At 49.8% G+C, this 23,374-nt stretch overlaps 1 protein-coding gene across 1 annotated transcript; it reads left to right on the top strand.

Moving 5' to 3' along the window:
- Positions 1 to 3,106: 3,106 nt before the first annotated feature.
- SRP68 (signal recognition particle 68) lies at positions 3,107 to 17,703 on the top strand. The gene is made up of 16 exons (XM_038157358.1): positions 3,107 to 3,295; positions 5,220 to 5,286; positions 5,786 to 5,899; positions 6,780 to 6,975; positions 7,653 to 7,735; positions 7,963 to 8,072; positions 8,407 to 8,489; positions 8,738 to 8,878; positions 12,189 to 12,287; positions 12,569 to 12,633; positions 12,913 to 13,072; positions 13,790 to 13,884; positions 14,117 to 14,246; positions 14,654 to 14,729; positions 15,551 to 15,603; positions 16,036 to 17,703. The coding sequence occupies exons 1-16, from the start codon at positions 3,148 to 3,150 to the stop codon at positions 16,261 to 16,263; spliced, it is 1,848 nt and encodes a 615-aa protein (XP_038013286.1). The 5' UTR covers positions 3,107 to 3,147; the 3' UTR covers positions 16,264 to 17,703.
- Positions 17,704 to 23,374: the final 5,671 nt, after the last annotated feature.

Below are 23,374 nucleotides of genomic sequence, written 5' to 3'. Positions count from 1 at the left end.
AAAAACAAACAAACAAAAAAAACAACCAAAAAAAAAAAACCCCGAGGGAAAACACTCAGTTTCTTCCCAATAGCAGTAAAACTCGGGACTAGCAGGATAAAAATAAATAGCAGCAAAATACATTTTTGTCCTGAGACACAGAAGGGTTATTTGGGCAGGGGTGCAGGAGGATGATCCAGACCCCAAAAGCAAGATCCTCTGGCCAAAACCAATAGGAAACAGCACGCTGTGGGGCTGGCAGGCCTTGCAGGCTGCAGGGCTGGCTGGCAGAGGGATGGGAGTGCCTGTAACTCTGTGGATTTACTCTCTGCAGCAGTCCCTGTGACACCAAAGGCAGCTGAGCTTCACTGCAAGGATCCCCTCAAGTCTCTGCAGGTTTGTGTGAGCCCCATCCCCTGCCCTGGGGGAGGGCAGAGCCAGCTCTGCAGGAGGAATTCAAACCCAGGCAGTGGCTGATGGTTTTATCCTCCCATGTCGATTCCAGAGGAATCCAGAGGAGCAGCAAAGCTTTCTGCCAGTGTGCAAGGAAGGTGGTGTGGCAGAAATGTTGCTGTGCCACACCTGGTGGCTGTCCTGACGCTGGAATAGTCCTTTGGGGTGCTTTTTTGGGCACCTGAGGGTGGGTGCTGCTGTGCCAGCCTAACCCAAGCCTGTGTGGACCCCCACAGCTGCAAGAGAGGAGCTGTTGTTTGTAAAACAGGCTTTAATTGCTGTGCCTGCTTACTTCAGCATCATCCTGGAGCACACTTGGGTTCAGATAGGGAATGAATCCCTGGGAGATACATTTGGAGTCTGGAGCAGAGAGTTTAAAAGATGTGCACAGAAACTTGCCACTTGAGGACATGGCTGATTTTTTTTTTTTAATTTTTTTTTTCTCCTTTGAGCTTTGCTGTCTATGAGAGGAAAGGAGAAGTTTGAAATCAGGAGTAACAGGAAACAGCTGAGCCCTTGGAAGGGGAGAGGAGCCAAATTGCTTCTGGGAGTGTGACAGCAAAGTGCAGCCAGGCAGGCAGGGCACAGGGCTGGCAAAGATGGGTCTGGGGGCACGAGCAGCTCTTGGAGCAGTTTGTACCGATAAGGGTTTATGAAGATATTACCATTAGGTGCTCAAATAAATTTGGTGATTGTCCTGAATGAAGTATTCAATCCCATGTGAAAAGGACCTGCTATTAAGAGCTTACGCCATGAAATAGCTCTGGGGTTAGGTGAGATAAGGAGGGCTCTTATTTCCCAGGTGGACAGCCCGAAGGGGTTAAGGCGGCTGGAGCTGGGAGGATTTGTTTTTAGTGCTTAGCCCGGGGGAATTTAAAGCCCCTCTCCCCAAGGGCTGCCCCAAGCAGCAGGCTCCAAGTGTCCCGGGAAGGGGCAAGGGGATGGAGGGAGAGGCTCCCCCGGGACTGCCACAGCAGCAGCGCCAGGAGTGGGGTCAGGGTTGGGGGGTGCCCTGGGGGCTGATTTTGGGGTCAGCATTGGGGCAGAGCACTGTGACGGAGCTGGGGGCTCAGTCCGGGAAGGATGAGCGGGACATGGGCAGGAGGGCCAGGCAGGGATGTATCCACACCTGAGAGGGGCCCAGCCCCGGGAGGCGCCGGGACCCCCGATCCTGATCCCCATCCCGGATCCCCCGCTCCCGAATCCCTATCCTGGATCCCCCCTGATCCCAATCTCGATCCCCTTCCCTGTCCCGGATCCCTCGTGATCCCAGTGCCATTCCTGATGCCGTTCCCTGTCCCGGATCTTCCCAATCCCGATCCCGTTCCCTGTCCCGGATCCCCCGTTCCCGATCCCAATCCCCTTCCCTGTCACGGATACCCCATTCCCGATCCCCATCCCGTTCCCTGTCCCGGATCCCTCGTTCCCGATCCCAATCCCCTTGCTGTTCCCTGTCCCGAATCCTCCATTCCTGATCCCAATCCCCTTCCCTGTCACGGATCTCCCGATCCCGTTCCCTGTCCCGGATCCCCCATTCCCGATCCCATTCCCGTTCCCTGTCCCGGCTCCCCTGTTGCCGTTCCCGATCCCGTTCCCTGTCCCAGATCCCCCGTTCCCGATCCCGTTCCCTGTCCCGGATCCCGCATTCCCGACCCCATTCCCGTTCCCGTTCCCTGTCCCGGATCCCCCATTTCCATTCCCCTGTTCCCGTTCCCTGTCCCGGCTCCCCCATTCCCATTCCCGTTCCCGTTCCCTGTCCCGGATCCCCCGTTCCCATTCCCGATCCCGTTCCCTGTCCCGGATCCCCCGTTCCCGATCCCGTTCCCTGTCCCGGATCCCGCATTCCCGACCCCATTCCCGTTCCCTGTCCCGAATCCCCCATTTCCATTCCCCTGTTCCCGTTCCCTGTCCCGGCTCCCCCATTCCCATTCCCGATCCCTGTCCCGTTCCCGTTCCCTGTCCCGGATCCCCCATTCCCGATCCTGTTCCCATTCCCTGTCCCGGATCCCCTGTTCCCATCCCCGATCCCATTCCCGTTCCCTGTCCCGGATCCCCCGTTCCCATTCCCGATCCCGTTCCCGATCCCTGTCCCGGATCCCCCATTCCCGTTCCCGTTCCCTGTCCCGGATCCCCCATTCCCATTCCCATTCCCGTTCCCGGATCCCCTGTTCCCGTTCCCATTCCCGTTCCCTGTCCCGGCTCCCCCATTCCCGTTCCCGTTCCCTGTCCCGGATCCCCTGTTCCCGTTCCCATTCCCGATCCCATTCCCGTTCCCTGTCCCGGATCCCCCATGCCCGGTCCCTGTCCCGGCTCCCCCATTCCCGTTCCCGATCCCTGTCCCGGCTCCCCTGTTCCCGTTCCCGTTCCCGTTCCCTGTCCCGGCTCCCCTGTTACCCGTTCCCATTCCCGTTCCCTGTCCCGGCTCCCCTGTTCCCGTTCCCATTCCCGTTCCCGTTCCCTGTCCCTGATCCCCCATTCCCCTGTTCCCGTTCCCGTTCCCTGTCCCGGCTCCCCTGTTCCCGTTCCCATTCCCGTTCCCTGTCCCTGATCCCCCATTCCCCTGTTCCCGTTCCCTGTCCCGGCTCCCCTGTTCCTGTTCCTGTTCCCGTTCCCGTTCCCGTTCCCGGTCCCGGCTCCCCCGGGTCGCTCCCGGCATTCCCCGCGCGGCCCCGCGGCCCGGCCCGTGATGCAGCGCGGCCGCGGCCCCGGTGCAAGATGGCGGCGGAGCGGCAGGGAGGCGGCGGCGGCCGCGGGGCCGGGGCGGAGGAGAACAAGGACCACAAGGACGGCAAGGACAACAAGGAGAACGAGCGGCCGGCGGGGCCGCAGCCCGGCGGGCTCGGCGATAGCCTGGGCCTGGAGAGCATCCTGCGCAGCGGCGGCGGGGGGGACGTGGCAGGCCCGGCCCCGTGGGCGGCGGGGGGACGTGGCGGCGGCGCGGGGCCCGGGCGGGCAGGGCCGGCGGGCGGCGGGGACTGCCCCGCTCCGGCCTCGGGCCCCGAGCAGGGGCACGCCGGAGGTGCGGGCGGTGCTGGCCCGGGGCTGCGTGCGGGTTTGGTTCGGATAAAAGGCCGGCTGGCTTTCCTGGTTCGTGGAATCCCGCTCCGCCTGGGCTGCATCTGCTCCCGAGCCCCGTGGCAGCCGGGGTCGGTCTCCACAGCGGGGCTGTGTGCTGGGCCCTGCGCTTCAGGGTACGAGCACGGCACCCCTGAGCTGCTCCTGGTGATACTGCAGCTTGAAGGGAGCAATAATACCTTAAAAAACCTTAACAGGCGCGCTGCGGTGCCAGACTGGCTCCTGCAGATTTAGTGCTTCTGAAATCTCGCCGTGTAAAGCTCGTGGAGGTTTTGTAGGTGAAACTTCGATGTGAAACCGGTCCAGCTGCACAGCTGTGACAGAGCTGAGTTTATCTTTTGGGTCAGAGGGAAACCCGGGGGAAATCAGGTTGCAGATTTCCACGTGGCACATGGCAGGTGTTGTGTAGTCAGTAACTGGGGAGTCAGGTGCAGATGTAGCAATTGCCCTGGGAATGTTGGGAATGTCTAAGTCCGTGAAAAAATAAAAAAGTTCAGGGGATATGAATTCAGCAAGTAACTGTGCAGAATAAAAGAGAGTCTGAAAAAACTCTTAGGTATACAGCAGGGATGAGGAGGGCTGTGTTGAGACACTGTAGTTTGACTGGGTTGTTCTGCAAATACAGAATAATTCAGTGTAATAACTATTGGTGCAGGGTTTTATACTTCAGTGACTTTCTTTTAGGTGTAGTCCCAGGAAAACATTTTGTTAGACATCTGGCATTTTAAACTTTACATGTTTGGTGGTTTCTTTAGGTATAGTTGTAGTTTTTCTTTTGTTTGGGTTGTTGTACAATCTGGTTTTCTCTGCGGGTTTTCTTTAGAGGCTTCTTGGTAAAGCTTGAAAGGGAAATTTTAGGATATGAATTTATATAGCACAGAGATTTCTTGTGTGTGGTGGAGATTTTATTTCACAAAATAACCTGCCTTGTAAACTGAATGAAAAACATCAGATTTACTAGAATGTGGCATGGTTTTATTTGGTAGGAATAACGTAGTAATTCGGTAGGAACAAGGTAGTAATTCCCCTTTATTTGAGGGAGTAAAGGAAGTGCAGGAGCTCTGCCAATACACTGAAGGAGGGGGGGACTGGATGGGAATGATGGAGTGATGGTGCCCCAGGTCAGAGGCCACTGCTCTGTGTCTCTGATATTTGTTGCAGCAAGACTAGAAACGTGCTGAAGAATTGAGAAAATCAGCCCTGGAGTTATTTCCAAAAACTCTCTTTATGAGGTTCAGTGCTCCGAAGGCACTTTGTTTGTTTGTGCTGGGCAGGCAGCTGTGATTCTGTTCAGGGTGGTTTTATCCTTTTCCTGAGTGAGGGGACATTCCAGGGCAGGAAAGCTTCTCTACCTCAGTTTTCCCAACAAATCTGTGTCACGAGCGTGGCTGGGGAGGTCCTGTGGCCAGGTGTGTTATCCTGGATGTGTCCTTATCCCAGAAGGAGCTCTGGTGACAGCAGCACTCCCGTGCATGTCTGGAGGAGGTGCTTGAGGTTTGTCTCTGTCTCTGCTGACAGGCAGGAGCTCTGGAGGGAGCTGTGCATTCATGAGGTGCTTTAGAGCCATCAGCTCTGCTTTTAGGAGGTTTTGGGCTGCCCCACTGTTCAAAGTGCGTTTGTCTCATGGGATCTGTGGGTTCCCTGCTGTTATTTTGGGGTGGAAGGAGGAGCTGGTGCCACTGCCCTGTGAGTGTGCCTTAACGCAGCCGCAGTCCTGCAGATCGTGAAGGAGTCGCAGCAGCAGCACGGCCTGAGGCATGGGGACTTCCAGAGGTACAGGTGAGTGCTGGGGGCTGCTCCTTGGGCTTGGCTTCACTGCATTTAAATTGTAACCTCCCCCCCATAGCAGGCAACAAAACCCACCTGCCAGGTGAAGCCCCTGACAGGCTGTTCCACGTGAGGCCCTGTGTGCTGATGGCCCTTGGCTGTGCAGGCTGGCTCTGGCATCTCCACTGCCCGCAGGAGCTTGTGTTCACACCTCCCTGATGGGCACTGTACTCTCCAGAGCTCAGTGTTCAATAAGCACACATAAAGCAGTTAGCAATGACCACATCACCCTGATTTTTCAAGATCATTAATAAATACATGTCTTCTTACCTTGTTTTCTGTTAAGTGCTGCTTTACAGGTAGTTTTTGAGCTACCATATGTCTCACATGGAGTTTTAATTGTTAAAACATTGCCTGGTACAGCCTTAATATTTTTTTTTCCTATTTGGATAGAGCAGTAAACAGAAGCAGAGCTGTCCTTTGGCCAAACTGACTGGTTGTCTTTTTTTAGGGGTTATTGCTCCCGCAGGCTGAGGCGGCTCCGCAAAACTCTCAACTTCAAGATGGGCAACAGACACAAGTTCACTGGGAAGAAAGTAACTGAAGAGATTCTCTCAGACAACAGGTACAGGGACTGGATGGAATTGAGAATTCAGTGTGGTACTGAAGAGCTTCCTTTCAGTAATTTTGGTTTCAGATGGAAAACTATTTTATGCAATGTCATTCAAATAATTTGTTTTCAGTGATGTGTGTTGTTGATAATAATAAAAGTTCAGAATGTAGTGCAGGTGCAAGAGATACTGCTCAGATCCAGTGGGACAAGAAGGAGAAGCAACAGCCTGTTCCTTCTCTTCCCTCATAGTTGCTAAAATGGATTCTCTTCATAATCAGTAAATTCCTGTGACATTGAAGAGGAAATGCTTATTCAGGTCTGTTGCAAGGTAGCCATGGGAATGCTGGTAATGTAAATGGTGTAGCCAGCAAGGTTGGGGTTAGAGATGCAATCCCTTCTGTTTGAACAGAAATATTGCACTGCAAGTTTTACTTAAATCTTCTAAATTTGACAGAATATGTGGAGAGTAGCCAGGATTTTGAGTTCACTTCCTGTCTTAGGAATACTTGAAGTGTTTCCTATCTCATCTTTTCTTGTGGGAAAACAGCACATGATGCTGCATTCACCTGTGTTGTTAAGAACATTTAGAACCAGTTTGAAGAGTGGCCTAAAATGATAAATCCCTTGTCTTTGTAGTGTCTGTGGTGCTACAGAATGATACCTGATTTTCTTCCTCAGTGGGGTAATTGCACTTCTGAGTGAGAAACACAGCAGAAACTAGTCGGGAATAACAAGACTTCATGTGCTTAGAACTTTAAGAAGTAAAAGCATCTGCCTTTTACTGACCAACTACTGCTACTGAACTTGGCAGACCAAACGGCAAAGAGCTGCTGGTGATACAGCTCTTGTGTGAGTGTCATTATTGTCCCCTGCACCCTCCTGTGCCCTGCAGGTACTTGCTGCTGATCCTGATGGATGCAGAGCGGGCCTGGAGCTACGCCATGCAGCTGAAGCAGGAGGCCAACACGGAGCCCCGCAAGCGCTTCCATTTGCTCTCGCGGCTGCGCAAGGCTGTGAAACACGCTGAGGAGCTGGAGAGGCTCTGTGAGAGCAACAGGGTGGATGCCAAGACTAAGCTGGAAGCTCAGGTAACCGCTGATACTTTCATCTTGTTGTACAGCAAGGGCTGAACAAGAAACCTTTGGGGTTTGGGGTGAAGAAATAATTATTATCTCTCAACAGATAATAAAAGTACAAAGAATTGAGGGCAGCTAAGGTGGTGCAACACAGCCAAAGAAACTGCTTATCTGTTGAGTTACCTTTTTGTTAAATGTGCTGAAGTAGCCACCTAGAATGCAAGATTTGGGGGTTCAGTTCCTGGAAAACAGGAAACAGCTCTTGTGAAATCTTTGAACAGCAGTGCTGTACTCATTTCATTCAATTGTCATTGTATAGCATATTGCTGGGGAAAAAAGTTGTGTGACATTGGTGGGCCATTGCATAACAAACAAGAAATATCTTTAATTTCTGGGTGACCTTGTCTAGCGGGGGTTGGAACTAGATAATCTTTAAGCTCCTTTCCAATCCGTGCTGTGATTCCATTTTATGATTCTGTGGTTCCTTAGAAATGCAGCAGAGTCAGCTAAAGGAGAAGAGGTAGGTAGCTGTAACCTGTCATCCAAATCAGTTGTCTTCTGTGGGAAGCCCCAGTGAAAAGGGCAAAGCTTAGTCACCCACTGCAGGAGTCGCAGCAGCCTTCCTGCTAAAGGTGGCACCAGTTAGGCTGCTGGTGGGGGAAGTGACCTTGCCCTCGCTCTGTGTGCAGGCGTACATGGCTTACCTCACCGGCATGCTTCGCTTCGAGCACCAGGAGTGGAAGGCAGCAATGGAGGCTTTCAACAAGTGCAAGTGAGTCCCTGACTTCACCAGCTTCCTTCAGGATATAGTGCTGGATCACTTTAGTTATGTACATAACTAAACTAACATAACTAACTCAGTGCTTTGTTAGTCGTGCTTAACTGGGAGGTGCTACTGAAGAAATAGCATCCTCCAGAGCACAGACACAAACTGTTCCCTTAGGATAGCACCTCTCAAGTGACACACGCTGCAGTGCTAATATTTGTCCTTTGCTGTAGGACCATCTATGAAAAGCTGGCCAATGCTTTCACAGAAGAACAGGCTGTGCTGTATAACCAGCGTGTGGAGGAGATCTCGCCCAACATCCGCTACTGTGCCTACAACATTGGTAAGGGAAGGGGGGCCTCATCTGTTCCCAGGAAAGCAATATTCATTTAGTTAAACCCTGGTTTAAGTGACACCGAGGCCATAATATTTTGGCCAAATTCTGCATGTGTTTTGGGACAGTTTAGCAATGCAGAAAGGGCCTCATTTTGCAACAGCACCTGTGGTTATGTGTAGAAAGGCAGAATAACAGTTTGTGGTAGTTTGCCTGTGAAGTTACAATGAAATTGCAAGCTTGTCCCTAAACTGCCAGTGTAAAATCTAATGATTAGTTTTTGTATATGAAAGTGATTTTGAAGTCAAATGTAAACGTGGTCTCAATTTGTTGATTCTCTCAGGTGACCAGTCTGCCATGAATGAGTTGATGCAGATGAGATTGAGGTCTGGTGGCACTGAAGGTCTTCTTGCAGAAAAACTGGAGGTAATTTATTTGCATGCCTCAGCTTGAAATACTCATTATTACTGTGCTGAGCATGAATATTGCTGCAGCAAACCATTCAAGAGCCAGAATGAAACAGAAGTGAGCAAGCAAGCAAGCCTAGGCACTGTGGGAAACACTTTCCCAAAAAGCCCTTTGATTTCAAAGTAGTCAAGTCAAACATGGATTCAGGAGGTTCAGTTTTGCATTCCTGTAAATTCAGACTCCTAAGCTCAGTGTGTTCTCTGCAGGCACTGATCACCCAGACCCGGGCAAAGCAGGCAGCCACAATGAGTGAGGTGGAGTGGAGAGGGAGAACTGTCCCAGTGAAGATTGACAAAGTGAGGATCTTCCTGCTGGGGCTGGCTGACAACGAGGCAGCAATTGCTCAGGTAACCCAGCAGCCCTCTCCATCCTGCCCTTCTAGGCGTCCTCTTTCCTTCTGTCCAATACCTGGTACCTGAACTAAAAGCTTTTGAGTAATCTCATTTTTTTCAAACTTGGTGCTGGAAGGCTGAAGGTTAAAGTGGGGGAATACTGATTATAACTCAAAGCTGAAGTGTTGGCTGGGGATAGCTCTCACAGTCTGCTGAGTGGAGTAGTCTGGGAGATCTGTTCTGAGTATTCCTGCTCCTTGGAACATTCTGTGCTGCCTTCCAGCAGCAGGGTTGATAACCATTATTAGTAGTACATCACTTGGAAATGAAGGTTATATTTTTAAGAGTAACTGGTTTTGAATTACTCTTCTAATTTCTTTGAGCATCTTGCTCAAATGCTCCAACTTCAGAGTAGCCAAAATGAAAATACATATTGACCATGTTTTCTTCAGCAACAAATAGCCATTTGCCAGGTGTAGCAGGTACTAAGAGATCTATTCCATTCTCTTGTTGACTTCTGGAAATCTTCAAAAGCAGGAAGTGGATTAATAAATGTCAGGATGTCAATCAATTTCACACGTAATGGTTCTGAAACACTTTATAGAATCATGGAATATCCTGAGTTGGAAAGGACTCACAAGGATCATTGAAGTCCACCTCACTGGAACTTGCAGTGGCACATACAATTCATGTGTTTAGTATTGTAATCAAGTTTTCCACGTGTAGTTTTTTCCTTGGAAGTGGTGACTAGAGGAGGTATCCTGCTTTTCAGTAGCTGCATGTACATTCAGAGTTTTAAAAGACAGTGAAAGGATCTTCAGTAATAACTCTTGCCACTAAAAATGGGATTTTTGCAGTATTAAAAACCTTTTATCACCAGGAGAATAACTATAAATAAAAACAGAAATGATAAAATAAAAACCTGACAGAGGGGGATAGTGGTGAGAGGGGTGTGATTAGGATAAACAGGATGTGGCTGGGTAGGAAACCTGAGTGTTACCCATAATATTAGGAATTGGATGTTGCTGAATGGATTTTGTTTCAGGAAGCACATAAGTGTGGCCAGCAGGTGGAAGTACAGCTCAAGAGTTCCCTCATTTAACTTCCATCCTGGCAGCTGACAGTTGGACTTTCTCAGTTTAGTTGCTCTCCAAAGTAATGGCAGAACAGCCTGAATTTGCTCTGCATTCCTGGGAAGCTGTGACCAAACAGAGGAGTTGAGTGGACTGGTGAGAGCTGAGCATTGCAGCAGCACTGTTTGCATTCCCAGAGGGCTAAAACTTGCCTTTTTGGCAGCAGTTCTGCAGTTGTGTCAGCTGTGATGGGCAGTCCAGCTTCAGGTGAATGAATTGTGCTTCCTGGGATCTTTGGCACCTTTCTGCTCATCTTCACTGAGCTGAAACCCTGACATAACAGCAGTGCCCTGCAGGGTTTAATTAGAAGTAAAACCAGTCTGTTTTGTGTAAAAATGGAGTCTCCCAATGCAATTATACTGTTGCCTTTGGTGCCTTATTGGTAATGGGAGGAACAGAACAAATAAGCCAAACTGAAATAGGAATCCAGGTTTGAAATTGCTCATGTCAGTCCTTTTGTAGGTTTGAAGGTGTGACTTTGAGGGCCCATTGCCTCTCACCAGGTAGCAGTGGCAGGGCTGCAGGGCAGCGTGACACAGGTGTGCTGCTAGCTGGTATTGCCTCAAGGATTCTGTGCTCATCTCTAGATTGCAGCAAAAATGGGTGGTAATAGCTGTCAGAGATGTTGCACAGTGGTTTAGACCAAAGAGAGTCTGACAGCTGAGCATTCCACATTTTTTGGAATTGGGTTCAGCGGGATTGGTTTCCATGAACCCTGTAAGATGAACCTGTGCAGTTCTGTCAGGACAGTTGAATCACCAGCTGTAGCACTTGTGTCTCAGTCCTGTGATCTGATATCTCCCAAATCAGAACATGTGTATTTATGCATGGAATCAGCTTAAGGAGTTTTTGCTTGGAAAGGAAAGTCTTTGTTTGGTTGCAGGGCCCAGCCCTTGCCCTGTTTGTGCCTGAATGATGATCTGGCCATGTCTGTTTTCATTTTTGTGCTTACAGTGAAATTGCTGTGCTGCTCTGGGTGAGGTTGAGAATGCAGTCAGACTCGTCTCTGGTTATTCTCAGGAGCCAGTCCCACCTTAAAAATTCTCACAGCAAATCTTAAATTAAAAACAAAACCAAAAAAAAACCAAACTCAAAAAACTGCCTGCATCACAGGATACCTGAGGCTTTGTGAGGGAGTAAAAATAACATTCCTGATTGGGTTTGTGAACGTGGGAAGTGGAGAGGCAGAGGCTGTAGAGCTGTACAGTAGATTAACAAGTGAGCATGGTTTTAGACATCTTTTTATTCATTTTGACAATTGCAAATTTATTGCAGCAAAGCTCATCTTACACTGTTACGTGAGATGGGAGTGGCAGAGCATGGTGCTGGTGCTCTTGAATTCTCCTTCAATCACTGAGATTGAGGTTTGCTTCTGAGTAGTTTTTTCTTACTGAATCATTGCAAGTCTTGCAATCTCCACCTGGTTTCCTTCTCAGCATCTGAATAAAGGCTGAGTTTCAGTTTGGGAGCTTGTTTAATTGGGTACACGATATGCCAATAAATTAGGAAGAGATCAGGCTTCAACTTGTTTTTTAAAAGTTGTTTTCAAGTTCTGGTTTTGGGGCAGAAGGCCAAAAGCTGCTTCACTTTTTTTTTTTTTTTTAAATAAAACTTATGGTGACAGCAGGAAAGCACTCAGTCACTCCTGCTGCTGAAATATAGGGTTACTGTGAAAGATGCTTCAAACAAGCAATTTATTGCCACTGTGAGCATTGCTAGAGTGGGAGTGGAGAAAAGATAATCATCTGCATGTTCTTACCACATGGGAACATTAAATCAGCATAACAAGAGCTGTCTGCATTGGTAGTTTGCCAGTTCAGGACTGCTCAGCTCTTCTGTTGCTGGGCTTTTCCCACAGTGCAGTCCAGCCTCAGCTCAGGGAACAGTGCAGGTGCCATCCAGGAAGGAATGGTGTTGCTGGGAAGGAAGGTAACTGGTGCAGGAATGAGGCCATGAGCTGTGTCTGCTAGGCCTTCACTGCTGTTCAGTTCTCAGCACCGATCCCATTCCCCAGGATTTGTGGCAGATTTTCCCCAAGAATGCGTTGCAGACAGGCACAGATTGGAGTTCTAACTACCCATGGATCTTAAAGACATAATTTGGGAGAAACTTCATTTAATCTTCTCAGTTAATTCATGCATTATACAAAAATTTCTGATTTCTGATCTGTCTTGATTCTCCTTTGCTCTTAGGCAGAAAATGAGGAGACAAAGGAACGTTTGTTTGAGTCTTTACTCAGTGAGTGCAGAGATGCCATTCAGGCTGTTCGGGAAGAATTGAAACCTGACCAGGTAAGCAGCAAACACCAGTTTCTACTTCCAGTGGCACCATGTTTTCTTGGGGCTGGTTTAGTGTTCAACTTGCTGGGATTTCTTTAATAAAGAGCTGCAAAATTTGAATTTACTCTCTCCAGAACTGGAGTGGGGGAATAGCAGTGGAGAAGCCTTCCCTCTTTTACCTAGAAGTCTGTTACTTCCATGGCTTACCCAAACCTTGAGTTGTTCTGTGTTTTTCATCCCTTGGCTGCCAGTTTTAAGTAAATCATGCAGTGTTTTTTCTCCGTTGCCCACAGAAGCAGCGAGAACACTCTCTGGAAAATGATTCTGGGAAGGTGTCCAACATCCAGTACTTACACAGGTAATAGGCAAACATTGCTGCCAGTGCTAGTGTGAAGAAGCCGTGTTCTTATGTCAAGATTTTATTTTGTTTGGTTTTGTTTTATGGGTTTTTGTTCTGGGCCTCTGGGATCCCAAAGGATGAGTGTACAGATAAGGATCTGATTCAGGCAGTTTGTGAACATTTCACTCCAGACTCTCACATTGACCTTCCAGATGTTCTTCCGCCACCAGTTCAGAACACAGAGTAATATCTGAGCAGCTCTGACAGTGCTGATGGGATTTCTTTTTATTTTGGCAGTTATTTGACCTACATCAAGCTGTCCACGGCCATCAAGCGCAACGAGAGCATGGCCAAGTCCCTGCAGAAGGCCCTGCTGCAGCAGCAGCGCTCCGACGAGGACGGCAAGCGCTCGCCGCGGCCGCAGGACCTCATCCGCCTCTACGACATCATCCTGCAGGTAGTGCTGGGAAAACACATCCAGCTCTCCAGCCTAACCAGAGAACTGTGTGGTTAGGATAGACAGGATGTGGCTGGGTAGGAAACCTGAGTGTTACAAAAGGTTATTGCAGAAATACAGCACTGTAAGTGAGCTACCATGAAGTTGGAGGAGTAGCTGAGTACCTTCAAGTACCTCAAAGATGTTCAACATCTGCATGAAACACAAAAAAAACTCTTTCAGTTATGAGCAGAACCTGCTGCTTGAGTGGGTGTCCTTTGTTGTGCACTCTAATACAGTTTTAAAATAGTCTTTCTGACTCTTGTGCTTCGAGCTGCCTTCGTTTCTGCTGGCCAGGGAAAGTAGCAACTAAAAATACTTGTTCTTCATAAGCAGTTCTCCGTTTCTTTCATAATTTTTCAGTTAACTGAGGGAGTCTGTGGCTGAAGCAGTTGTGAATGGGAGGGGGAAATGCCTTATGAAAGAATTGGTTCATGTGAAATTTAAGGAGTCTTTGTCCCAATTCCTGTTTGTGTCAGGAAGTCTGTCCTGAGGGCAACTTGCACAAGTTTCAATGAGAGTCCTTCGCAAGGTTAGAAAACTGATGATTAGAAAACTGGAAACTATTTCCCTGGGAGTGTTCTGTTGACTTGTCAGAAGGGTCAGCTTTCTCTTAGACCAGCAGATTCCAGAGGAAGGCAATGCCTGCATTTGTTATTCCAACTCTCTTTTGCACAGAACCTTGTGGAACTGACACAACTTCCTGGCCTAGAAGAGGACAAGAACTTCCAAAAGGAGATTGGATTGAAGACACTCGTTTACAAAGCTTACAGGTGACTGAGAAACAGCCAGGTTTTCTTTAGCACACGTGGCACCTTCAGAAGTTTAATTCCACAGCTCTGTGTGCTGTGCAGGCCTTTGATGCAGTTTCCTCTGTCCTTTGAGACTGGTTCCTAAAGGGACACTGCCCACTGCTACTTAAGGATATCTCCTATTGTCAGTCATTTCAGTTGGCAAAAGGTGTGGGTAACAAACACGTCAGGAATGCTCTCTTGACCGTTGCAGGTGTTTCTTCATTGCCCAGTCCTATGTCCTGGTAAAGAAGTGGAGTGAAGCCCTCGTGCTGTACGAGAGGGTGCTGAAATACGCCCGCGAGGTTCAGTCGGGAGCTGGAGCTCACAGGAACAGCTTGAAGGTAGGAGCCCAGTCCTGAAGCTGAAGTTTTGTGAAGCAGCTCTGTCTCACTGTTAATTGTTAATTAGGTGCCAGGCCATTATAATTCCAGACTGATCTTTAACTAGGGAGAAGGGTAATGTTCATTGTAGCAGAGACCCTCTGGTGACACAGGAACACTTCACTGGCCTCTTGCTTGGAGGAGGGACAGACTTGCACCAACTCCAAAACAGTTTACCACTTTTTCTCACCTGTGCATTTTCTCTTATACGACTTCTGTAGCACAATGCTGTAGCTTTTCCCCTTCTGGGAAAGCTCATCAATACTAGGAGTTAATTTCTTAGTTCTTACTCTGTCTGGTTTTACCTTTGCTCTGACTCTTAGACTGGCACATTTCAGGCTCTCAAATAATTTTCTTTGTTGCTCTAGGAGCTGCCTGATGTTCAGGATCTCATCACTCAAGTCAATGCAGAGAAGTATTCCTTGCAAGCAGCAGCTATTTTAGGTGAGTAACACAGCTATACTAAAACTCTGCTCTAATGTATCTTGACTAAAGCCCCTGCAGCTGTTTCATTCCTTTTATTTCATTTCTGAAGTTCCAAAGGTTTCTTCTTCACCATTCACTCACTTTGGAAAAGTACTTTTCCCCCAGTTCCAGCTGCTTCTAGCTGTGTGTAGTGCAGGTAGGCAGGCAGTGGCTGGACATTGGCATCTTGCTCCCTGCCCAGAGATGTTTAACCCTTCCTGGGGATGTGCACCTGTTTTGGGAGCCTGCACAGAACAGTTCAGTGTTTCATTTTTTGCTGCAGACTCTTTGGCCCTACTCATCCCAGTTTTGCCTGGTTGGGTGAGCTAAGACGAGGGAGAGTGGTGATATTCTCTCTGTCAGTGTCGGCCTGGCCAACAGAACTTGGGGGATGAACTTTGTGATTTCTTGGGCTGCTGTTTTGCTGTGCCTGCTGCTGGAAATCCAGGACAAGGAGTGTGTTGCCTCCTTTATTGCCTTAATGTTGCTTTAACAGACCCTCCCTGGGGTGCTCTTATCATCTTTTGTTGTGTGCTTCACTCAAAGTCTGTGCTGCTTTCCAGACCTTCTCATGACAAGGTGAAGGAGAAGCTCCACCACTGCAGGGCTGTGGTGGCTGTAGATAAGTGTGTGTGGTGCTTACTCTAGAAATCAAGTTGATTCTGCTGAAAATACTGTCCTGTGTATCCCAGAGAGCAAGGATCATGGCTAAGCTTGGAGCACAGCTGCTTCCTGAGACAATCTTACTCTACACCAAGATCAAGCCTGTTATTCTTACCCCCTTTTGTTCAATTTTGCAGATGCAAATGATCCTCATGAGACTGAGTCTCCATCTCAGGTCAAGGATGGCAAGGTAAGAGCCAAGAGCTCAGGCAAATTCCAGCTGTGCTCTTAATGACCATCACCTTTATCCTGTTACCTGAGTGTCTCTCACAACACAAGAGATGTCACATTGATCAAGATTTGGTCATGGCTGGTGTATTTAGGAGATTTTATTAGGCTTGGTGCTGAAGGTACCTGACACAGTGGGGTAGGAGCTGGGAGGCAGCTTGCAGCTTCCAGTGTGGCAGCTTGCTTTATTTAGCTTTCTCTCTGCACATGGGAGGGTTTCCAGAGATCCTGCAGCTGTGCTTTGACAGGAGGTTAAATAATTTTCAGGGTCCCCAGAGGCCTCACAAGGGAGCTTGAACTTCTCTTGTCTCAGTTGCTGCTCAGTCCTGTTTGATGCTTGACCCTTTTGATGTGACTGGAATTTGATTTGTGTCCCTACCTTGGTCTCTTGCAGCCTCTCTCAGAACGGTTTGAGACTTTCTGCCTGGATCCTTCCCTGGTCAGCAAGCAAGTCAGCCTCGTGCACTTCCCACCAGGATTCCAGCCCATTCCATGCAAACCCCTGTTCTTTGACCTGGCCCTTAACCATGTTGCTTTCCCACCTCTGGAGGACAAGGTGGAGCAGAAGGCCAAGAGTGGCCTCACAGGATATATAAAGGGCATTTTTGGATTCAAGAGTTAACCAGGACCCCCAGAGGAACAGAGGTTTTATTCTGTATTGAAGGAGAAGCTCCAAGAGGTTCTAGGACACAAATACCTGCACCTGAAACCAACAGAGGGAAGTTTTACCATCTTCTCCCCTGTGCCCTGTGTTCATGTCTGTGCACACACATTCTCTCCCAGTGTATTAAAGACAAACAATTACTCAGAAACAAACATGCACTATAAATAGCTGAAAATAACCTGGAGCACAGAGAAATTCCTTTCTGCTTGGAGAAGTTTTGTGATCAGTGACCTGTCCAGGGTTGGTACACATCTACTCACCATGGATCAGAGCATAGATACAATTTGATGTATCTATCTGCCCCATTATTTGACACTGTTATTTGGTTTTTTGATCTAGAAATTGGAGTGTAATTGGGAAATAGAGGCAGAAGTAGATGCAGAACTAAACCAGCAAGGTGAGGCTTCCACACAATGGCTGTGGAACAGTAGCCAAGGCAGCAACTTCTCCTTCCCTTTCAACCCTAAAGTCTATATTTTTTAAGAATGTAACATTCTGAAGTGACAAAATAGAGCCTCTTTCCTTATCAATAAGGATGGCAAACATCAATTGTTGATGGTTACTCCTGCTGTGGTGGTGAATTTGTACTCTGGGCCAATAGCACCCTTCTTTATTCATACACACACTTTGTTAAATACCTACATACAGTATAGAACCTATTCCTGAAAGTATTTTCCTGGGAAAATAGCTTCATGGGTGGCTTTAGCAATAGCTACTTGCTCTTCTTGGGAAGTTGGGTCTCTTGGTGTTCGTTTTGTCTCTGATCTAAATCTTGCCTGAGAAAACAAGATGATCTTTTTCTGGAGTTCATCTGTTGCTTTGTTTCTTGTCCCTGGTCAGTAGCTACACATGAAATGAGGGATAAGGAACAGCAGACCAGTAGGTTTGTGAGTGATAATTCATCTCTGTCGTGCCAGACAGCGTTTTTTATAAAGCACCCAGGTGCCATGGGGATGGGCACTTTGAAAGTGCAGATAATTTCATAATTGTGATCAATTCAGTAGGAAAAAAACCCACAGCACATGGGCAGAACTGTTCCTAAATAAAGCATTTGGAAGATTCCACCAGCACTGTGTGGTTTTCACTCCGCCTGTCCTGGCAGGTGAAGCAATAGTTTGTTCTGGTTGTCTGGACTTTGTGTTTTTTCTCCTTTTGTAGGCATTGGAGTTAAGGTTGGAAACAGAAGGACCACTTTGAATTATTGGGGTTTTGTTGTAATTTTCCTTGCAAGGTGCATGTCAGATGAATGGGGGAAATTAACAATTCCCATTATTTTAACATGAATGTTCACTTTGTTCCAAGTTAATCAGATTTATGAGTTCTCAAAGTACAGAAGAACTGTGTGCTCAGGAAGAGATGGCAGCGGGAGGAGAAACTTCTTGTTTGTCTTTAATTTTTGCAACATGGAAACAAAAAGGGATTTTTTGGTGTTGTAGCCAGTTCCCTTTGCTTCTGGATTCCAGGGGCATTTTACAGAAGAAAGGGAAGTGTACAGGTGAAGGGAATGTGAAAAACTTTATTCATCAGATGGCAATTTCTGGAAAATTTGGTCTTGACTGGCAGCTTTCTCTTCCCCTTAAAGCCCATTTCCCTTTAGGCAAGGAAAGGCCCACAATGACCAGGCTCACCTGGTGCCTGTGTCCAGCTGAGCTGCTCTTCTCAGCTTTTGGATCAAATCACAGAAGTGTTTTCCTTTGGTTTGCACCAAACTCTGCTTTCCTTCCATGGATCTCTGTGTGCCTGGACTGCTTCCAGGGAAACTCCTCCTGTGGCCACTTTCTAGTTACAGCTACAAAAACTTAAGAGCAATTGGCCTCCTTCTGCCAAACATCTTTTGACAGGGAGCTGAGTTGAATGCAGATAAGAAATTTGAAAACAATAAACTTTTATTCCTGACCTCTGAGGCGTGTAGTTTGTATTAGGAACACTGGGCACTCTTTGCCTCCCAAGCACTCAGAGGATCGAGGTCACAGCATCACCTGGGGCTGCTGAACCCCTGGGCAATGGCCACTTAGCTCTGGAGGAGGATCTTCTGCCCCAAGGCTCAGATAACACCACCCCGAGGTGCCTTGGCTTGTTTGTTTTGGTGTAATGTTAGTGGAAGGTGAATGGAGTGGGGTTTGTGAGCAGTCGTGTGGCTTAAATCATGGCAGGTGCTGAATGAGGCTCAGGAAAAGAAATCTAAAAATGTAAAGGGGGGGGGGGAGGAAATTGTTATTGAAGTCACCTGTATGGTGCAGACCAGCCCAGACTGACAAAACCTTTTAGCCCTGCAGTGGAGCCTGGGCTGGCACAGGTGAGGCTCGCGGAGCTGCAGGGGCACAGGGCAGGCAGGTGAAGTGTCTCGTGCAGAACAAATCAATTCCCCTGGGCCTGCCCAGGTGTTGGGCCTGGAACAGCCAGGGCAAGGTTCAGAGCACGTTGTGGGGCTTGGAAACTTCCTCGTTGCCCTGCTCTTTCATCGCTGTTCCTTTAAAGTGCTTGTGTGCTCTTTCCATGAATTAATTGGCGAGGAGGCCACGTGACTGCCCTCAAAACAGGAAACTCCAGCAGAATGGTCAAGAGGATTGCTTTCAATCAACTTTTCCTATGGAGTATCTTTGGGATTAGCACTGGAATTTTAATTACAGGCTGAGCTAGCCTTGTCTGGTACCATTGCATCCATTAAAATAGGAATGAGATGTTCATCACAGCCCTCACTCCACCAGCAATGGTAGAACTGTGTCCGAGCAATGTTTATTTCTGGTTGTGCACTCTGAGCAGTCTGGGGACACTGGATGGGTCTCGAGGGACTCATAGGGGACAGAAGTGAGGAGCACGAGGCAAACTGGGCAGTGAAAGAATTGAAAGGTGGCACATGGGATTGCAACAGTCTGACCTGGGAGCTCCTAAATAACAGTGTCTGCCTCCTTTGAAAAAGGGGTTGGGGGTATTTTAAACAAGGAATTATGTTGGTAGAAAATTATTGCCTAATCCAAGCTGCTCCAGCTCTGGGACATCCCAGGTGGGACTGTCAGGAGTTCTCTGCAGCCGTTGTGGCTGTGTCTCTGGAGCAGCAGGTTGTAGTGCTGAACTGAGGAGTGGGAAGTCCCTGCCCAGCTGCAGTGGGACTAGAATTCGTCCTTGGGAGAAGATGCATCTGCCGAGGGATTTCTGTGCTCCCTGACAGCTCTTGTCAACCGCCCTGTCAGCACAGGCACCCCGTGGGCTGCAGCCGCGTGTAATTGAGGTATTTGCTCACTTAAGGAGTGATTTGATGTGATACTCCCTGTGGCTGCTCCTCTTTCTACATCATGGGATTGCTGTTTTCAAACAGCAGCTGGAGGTCGGTTTTCCTGCCAAGGAAAAAAGCCGGGTGGGAGGGAGGGATGCGCGGTGGGGCCCCGGCGGAGCGGGGCTGGGAGCAGCCGCTGTGCTCGGGCTGTCCTGGGGCTGCGGCAGGAGCAGCACCGGCTCTCCCGGCTGCTCTGCCCTCTCCTCCCTCCCTGCTCCGGGCTGAGGAGGGACTGCAGCTGAGATGGGGGGTCTCTGCCCGAGTCCCTGTCCCGCCGGGACCTGTCCCTCCGGCCCTGGCACCCGCGGGGCTCGGAGCGCAGTGACCTCGCCGGGAGCTCTCCCGCAGGGCCCCGCCGCCAGCGCGGCCTGTGCCGGGCCCGCCCGGACCACGCCGAGGTGAGCAGCTTTGAGAAATGCAGCCCTTCCCTGTCCCTGTCCCTGTCCCTGTGGCTGAGCTCTCCGGCCGGACCGCGCTGCTCTGTCCCCGAGCAGGGCTCGGTGCTGTCGGTGTCCCCGGCTGTCGCTCGGCCCGCGGGGAGCCGCTCACCTGCGGTTCGGCTGGGGCCAAAGCAGGGATGTCCTGGCTCGGGAGCAGCCACCCTGCCGTGTGCTCATTCCCTGGGTGCTTTGGGGATTTACCCGGTGACCGGCGGCTCGGTGCTGGGGCTCGGTGCCAGCCTCAGAGCTGAGCCCGAGTGCAAACTCCGCCTCGGCGGGAGGAGGCCGTGTCCATCCCCTGCCCCTCCATGGGCTGCTGCGAGGAACCTGTGCTGAAAACCTTCCCACCTCGCCTAAAAAGCAGTAATGGCTCAGAGGAGAGGTTTAAAACCCTTTCAAAGGGTGTCATTTACGTGTCTGTTGTGCGCGGGCGGCCCTGGGCGCAGCTTTCACGCTCCCCAGTGCCGCCCAGAATGGATGCATCGCTGCAGCCGAGCGTGCACTTGGCATCTCCAGGCACTGCCACGCTGGGATCTTCGTCAAACTCCTCCACTGCTGAGCACCCGAGGTGCTGCCGTTGTTAAAGTCAAAATTCTTGCTGTGGGGATGGTCGTGTCCCTGCCTGGCTGGGCTGCAGGACGGTGCTGCCGTGCCCAGCACAGACACGGCGCTTTGCCCCGGGCTCACACGCTGTGCATGAGGATTAGTGAGTCCCGTCCCTGCCCGTGGTCAGTCCAGGGAGCCATGCCTGGGCTGCGGTGCCCGAATGACTAAAGAGCAGCATCAAAGCCTCTGAATTACCTTCAGAGCTTGCCTTTTTCCACAGAAGCAGGAGAGCATCTAATTTTCTCAGAGCATCAAATTAAGTCAGGAAGGTGAGGTCTGGCCATGGAGAATTAGCTGTGGCAGACACATTCACCCTGCTCTGGTCCCTGCCTGTGACACAGAAGCACTTGCTGCTGAATCAGGCAACAGCAGCTCACAATTGGAGCTCTGCGGGAGGTTTATGTGTGGTTGAAATTTGCGGCTCTGGGCTGGAAGCTGCAGTTTGGGGTATGACCCCCTTGGCTCAAATGCTCTTGGCTGCTGCACCCTCTGCCCCTCACAGATGGGTTGGGAGGTGCTTTGCAGGGGCTGTCACAGTTCTGTCCCCTGCCTTAGTCACCCTGGAAGGGTTTGTCTCCTCTCCTGATAGCCCTGTGGTGCAAGCAGAGCCCTTCCAGGAGCTTGGTTAGGTTTGGAGGGTGTCTGATCCTTCCTAGCTGGTGTGAGCACCCTCCAGGTCTTGCTGGATAGGCTGCTCCAGCCTGGGCCCCTCTGAAAGCCTGTGCTTCAGCCAGCTCTTTGTTGAGGTTGTTCTCCCAAGCAGGAACATCTGTGAGCTGCTCAAAGCATGTGTTTCAGTTGGCCACCACCTGCAATCCACCATCCTGCAGGTATTCTGCACATTGCAGGGCCTTTGCCTCGCACCTGAGTGTGGAGAGCAAACCTGCCCCCGTGCTTCACTTTCCATCACCCAACACAGGCTGGCTGCCTGGTGCTTTATCCCAGCATTGGCAGGGCATGGTCCTTTTTCCAGGGCGCTCCTGTTTGGGCAAAGCAGCTTTGAAAGAAACATTCCAAAAGTTCTGATCTCCCACCCTGATTCCTTGTGTTCCTTCTCCAGCTGTGCCGTGTGTGAAGGCTGCCTCTCCAGGCAGGTGTTTAATTACCTCATTGCCTCGTTAATGATCTGGGACACATCTTGTTCAGATCCAATCGCTCTGTCAGGGAGCAGCTCCCCTCAGCTGTGTCACTGGATAATAAAGCCAAATTTGCAGGCTGCATCCTGTAAGTTACAAGCAAGTTTTCCAGACAAAGTGTCCTGAGAATCTGCCATTAGTGAATTCATTCAGTGCTATTACAGCCTTGCTAATCCTCTGGGGAGAGGAAAATGAGGCTAAGGCGTTAACTGCTGCAGGGAATTGCCCTGATGTCCTGCTCCTTAGCTCTGGGGCTTGAACTCAGAAGGAGCTGCAGCATGCTGGAATGAGGCTGGAGAGGCCGTGGGGTGGGAAGCAGGCATGTCCTTTTGATGTCTGAAGGGTCTGGGGATGAGTAGTCTACAACAGCCCTGGGACTGGGCTGTTAAGGAGATGGCGTGGTGGGAATGTCCCCTGTACTTAGGGAGATGCAAAGGAGCAGGACAAGGGCTGCCCATTTCTGCTGTGCTGGACGGGGCCACCTCTGGTTCCTGGGGAAAGATCCCTTGGAGATGAGCAGGCTCTGCACCCAGAGCCCCCTGACCCTGCAGACCCTGGCAGGGTGCTGAGCCTGCCCCGGTCTGGGGAGCTTTTTAATGGGTCTTAATTCCACCTGGAGGGAGGATTCCGGGGCCTTTGCACTTCCCCTCTGCTTATCAGCTGGCAAAGATAAGGCAAAGCAAAACAAGGTTTGAGGACCCAGTAATTTTAGACTCCAGAGTATCAAGTGTCCTCTTATCCCAGTGGTGAGGCAGTTTTTTCAACGAGGCTGTTTTGAGGCTCTGGAGATTCACTTTGGCTTGTGGAGTATGAAAACTGCTCCACAAGGGGGGGAAAGGGCTGGAATGGGAATTGTAGGAAAATGTGCTGGCCTTGGTGTCTGCAAGGCAAACAGAGGCTGATGAGTGTGTGCAGCCAGGCTCTGATCCCTCCCAAGGAGGTGTGGGGGCCCTGATTTCATGCCCCACTTTCAGTTCTCCGTGGCTTTGGAGGCACTCAGAAGGGTTTCCCTGTGGCTGAGCTCAGCTCAAGTGTTCCAGGCTCAGTCTCCAGCTGCAAAGACCAGGAGTCCTTTGTAAGCCTTGGCCCGGGCTGCCTGTGCCTGCTGGTCCTGTTGCCCAGCAAGGAGCATCCCCACAGAGCAGGGCAGCCCTCCTGGGTGCAGAGGGCTCCCTGGGGATGGATGGTGGGAGCTGCTGGTTTTACTTGGTGTAAATATGGGTCATTGTGAGCAGGGGCCTAACAAGGTGAGAAGATGCACAAACTGCTTTTCCACAGGTATTTTATAAACAGTTCTAGGCTGTTTCCAGGTGCCAAACAATTGGAGACCAAACCCCAACCCCCCCACCCCTGCATCTGTGCTCACTGGTTGTTCCTGTGTTTCTCCTCCTACCTCCCAATGGTTAAATTTGTTGTAAAGGTCTTTCTCTTGCTCTGCTGTGGCACCCACTACTCTAGAGAGTCATTTAGGACTTTAAAAGTGGAATTTCCCCTGCAGTGTCTGGCCAGAAGCAGCTCTGGGTGTGTGATGACACGGGAGGTTTGTGCAGTGCTTTGATTTTGTTGCATCATGTTCCAGGGAGAAGAGTTCAAGAATGCAGAAGTTCAAAAGC

Source organism: Motacilla alba, chromosome 18, assembly GCF_015832195.1.
Source record: "Motacilla alba alba isolate MOTALB_02 chromosome 18, Motacilla_alba_V1.0_pri, whole genome shotgun sequence".
In the NCBI taxonomy this organism is placed as follows: Eukaryota; Metazoa; Chordata; class Aves; order Passeriformes; family Motacillidae; genus Motacilla; species Motacilla alba.
The sequence above is the reverse complement of the archived record's forward strand: the minus strand, read 5'-3'. Positions and strand labels throughout refer to the sequence as shown.

Bases quoted from the DNA above. Each gene is read 5' to 3' on its own strand.
- SRP68 (XM_038157358.1), top strand. From the start codon at position 3,148: ATGGCGGCGGAGCGGCAGGGAGGCGGCGGCGGCCGCGGGGCCGGGGCG. The intron at 12,288-12,568 runs GTAAGCAGCAAA...CGTTGCCCACAG, and splicing joins AAGAATTGAAACCTGACCAG to AAGCAGCGAGAACACTCTCT. The intron at 12,634-12,912 runs GTAATAGGCAAA...TTATTTTGGCAG, and splicing joins AACATCCAGTACTTACACAG to TTATTTGACCTACATCAAGC.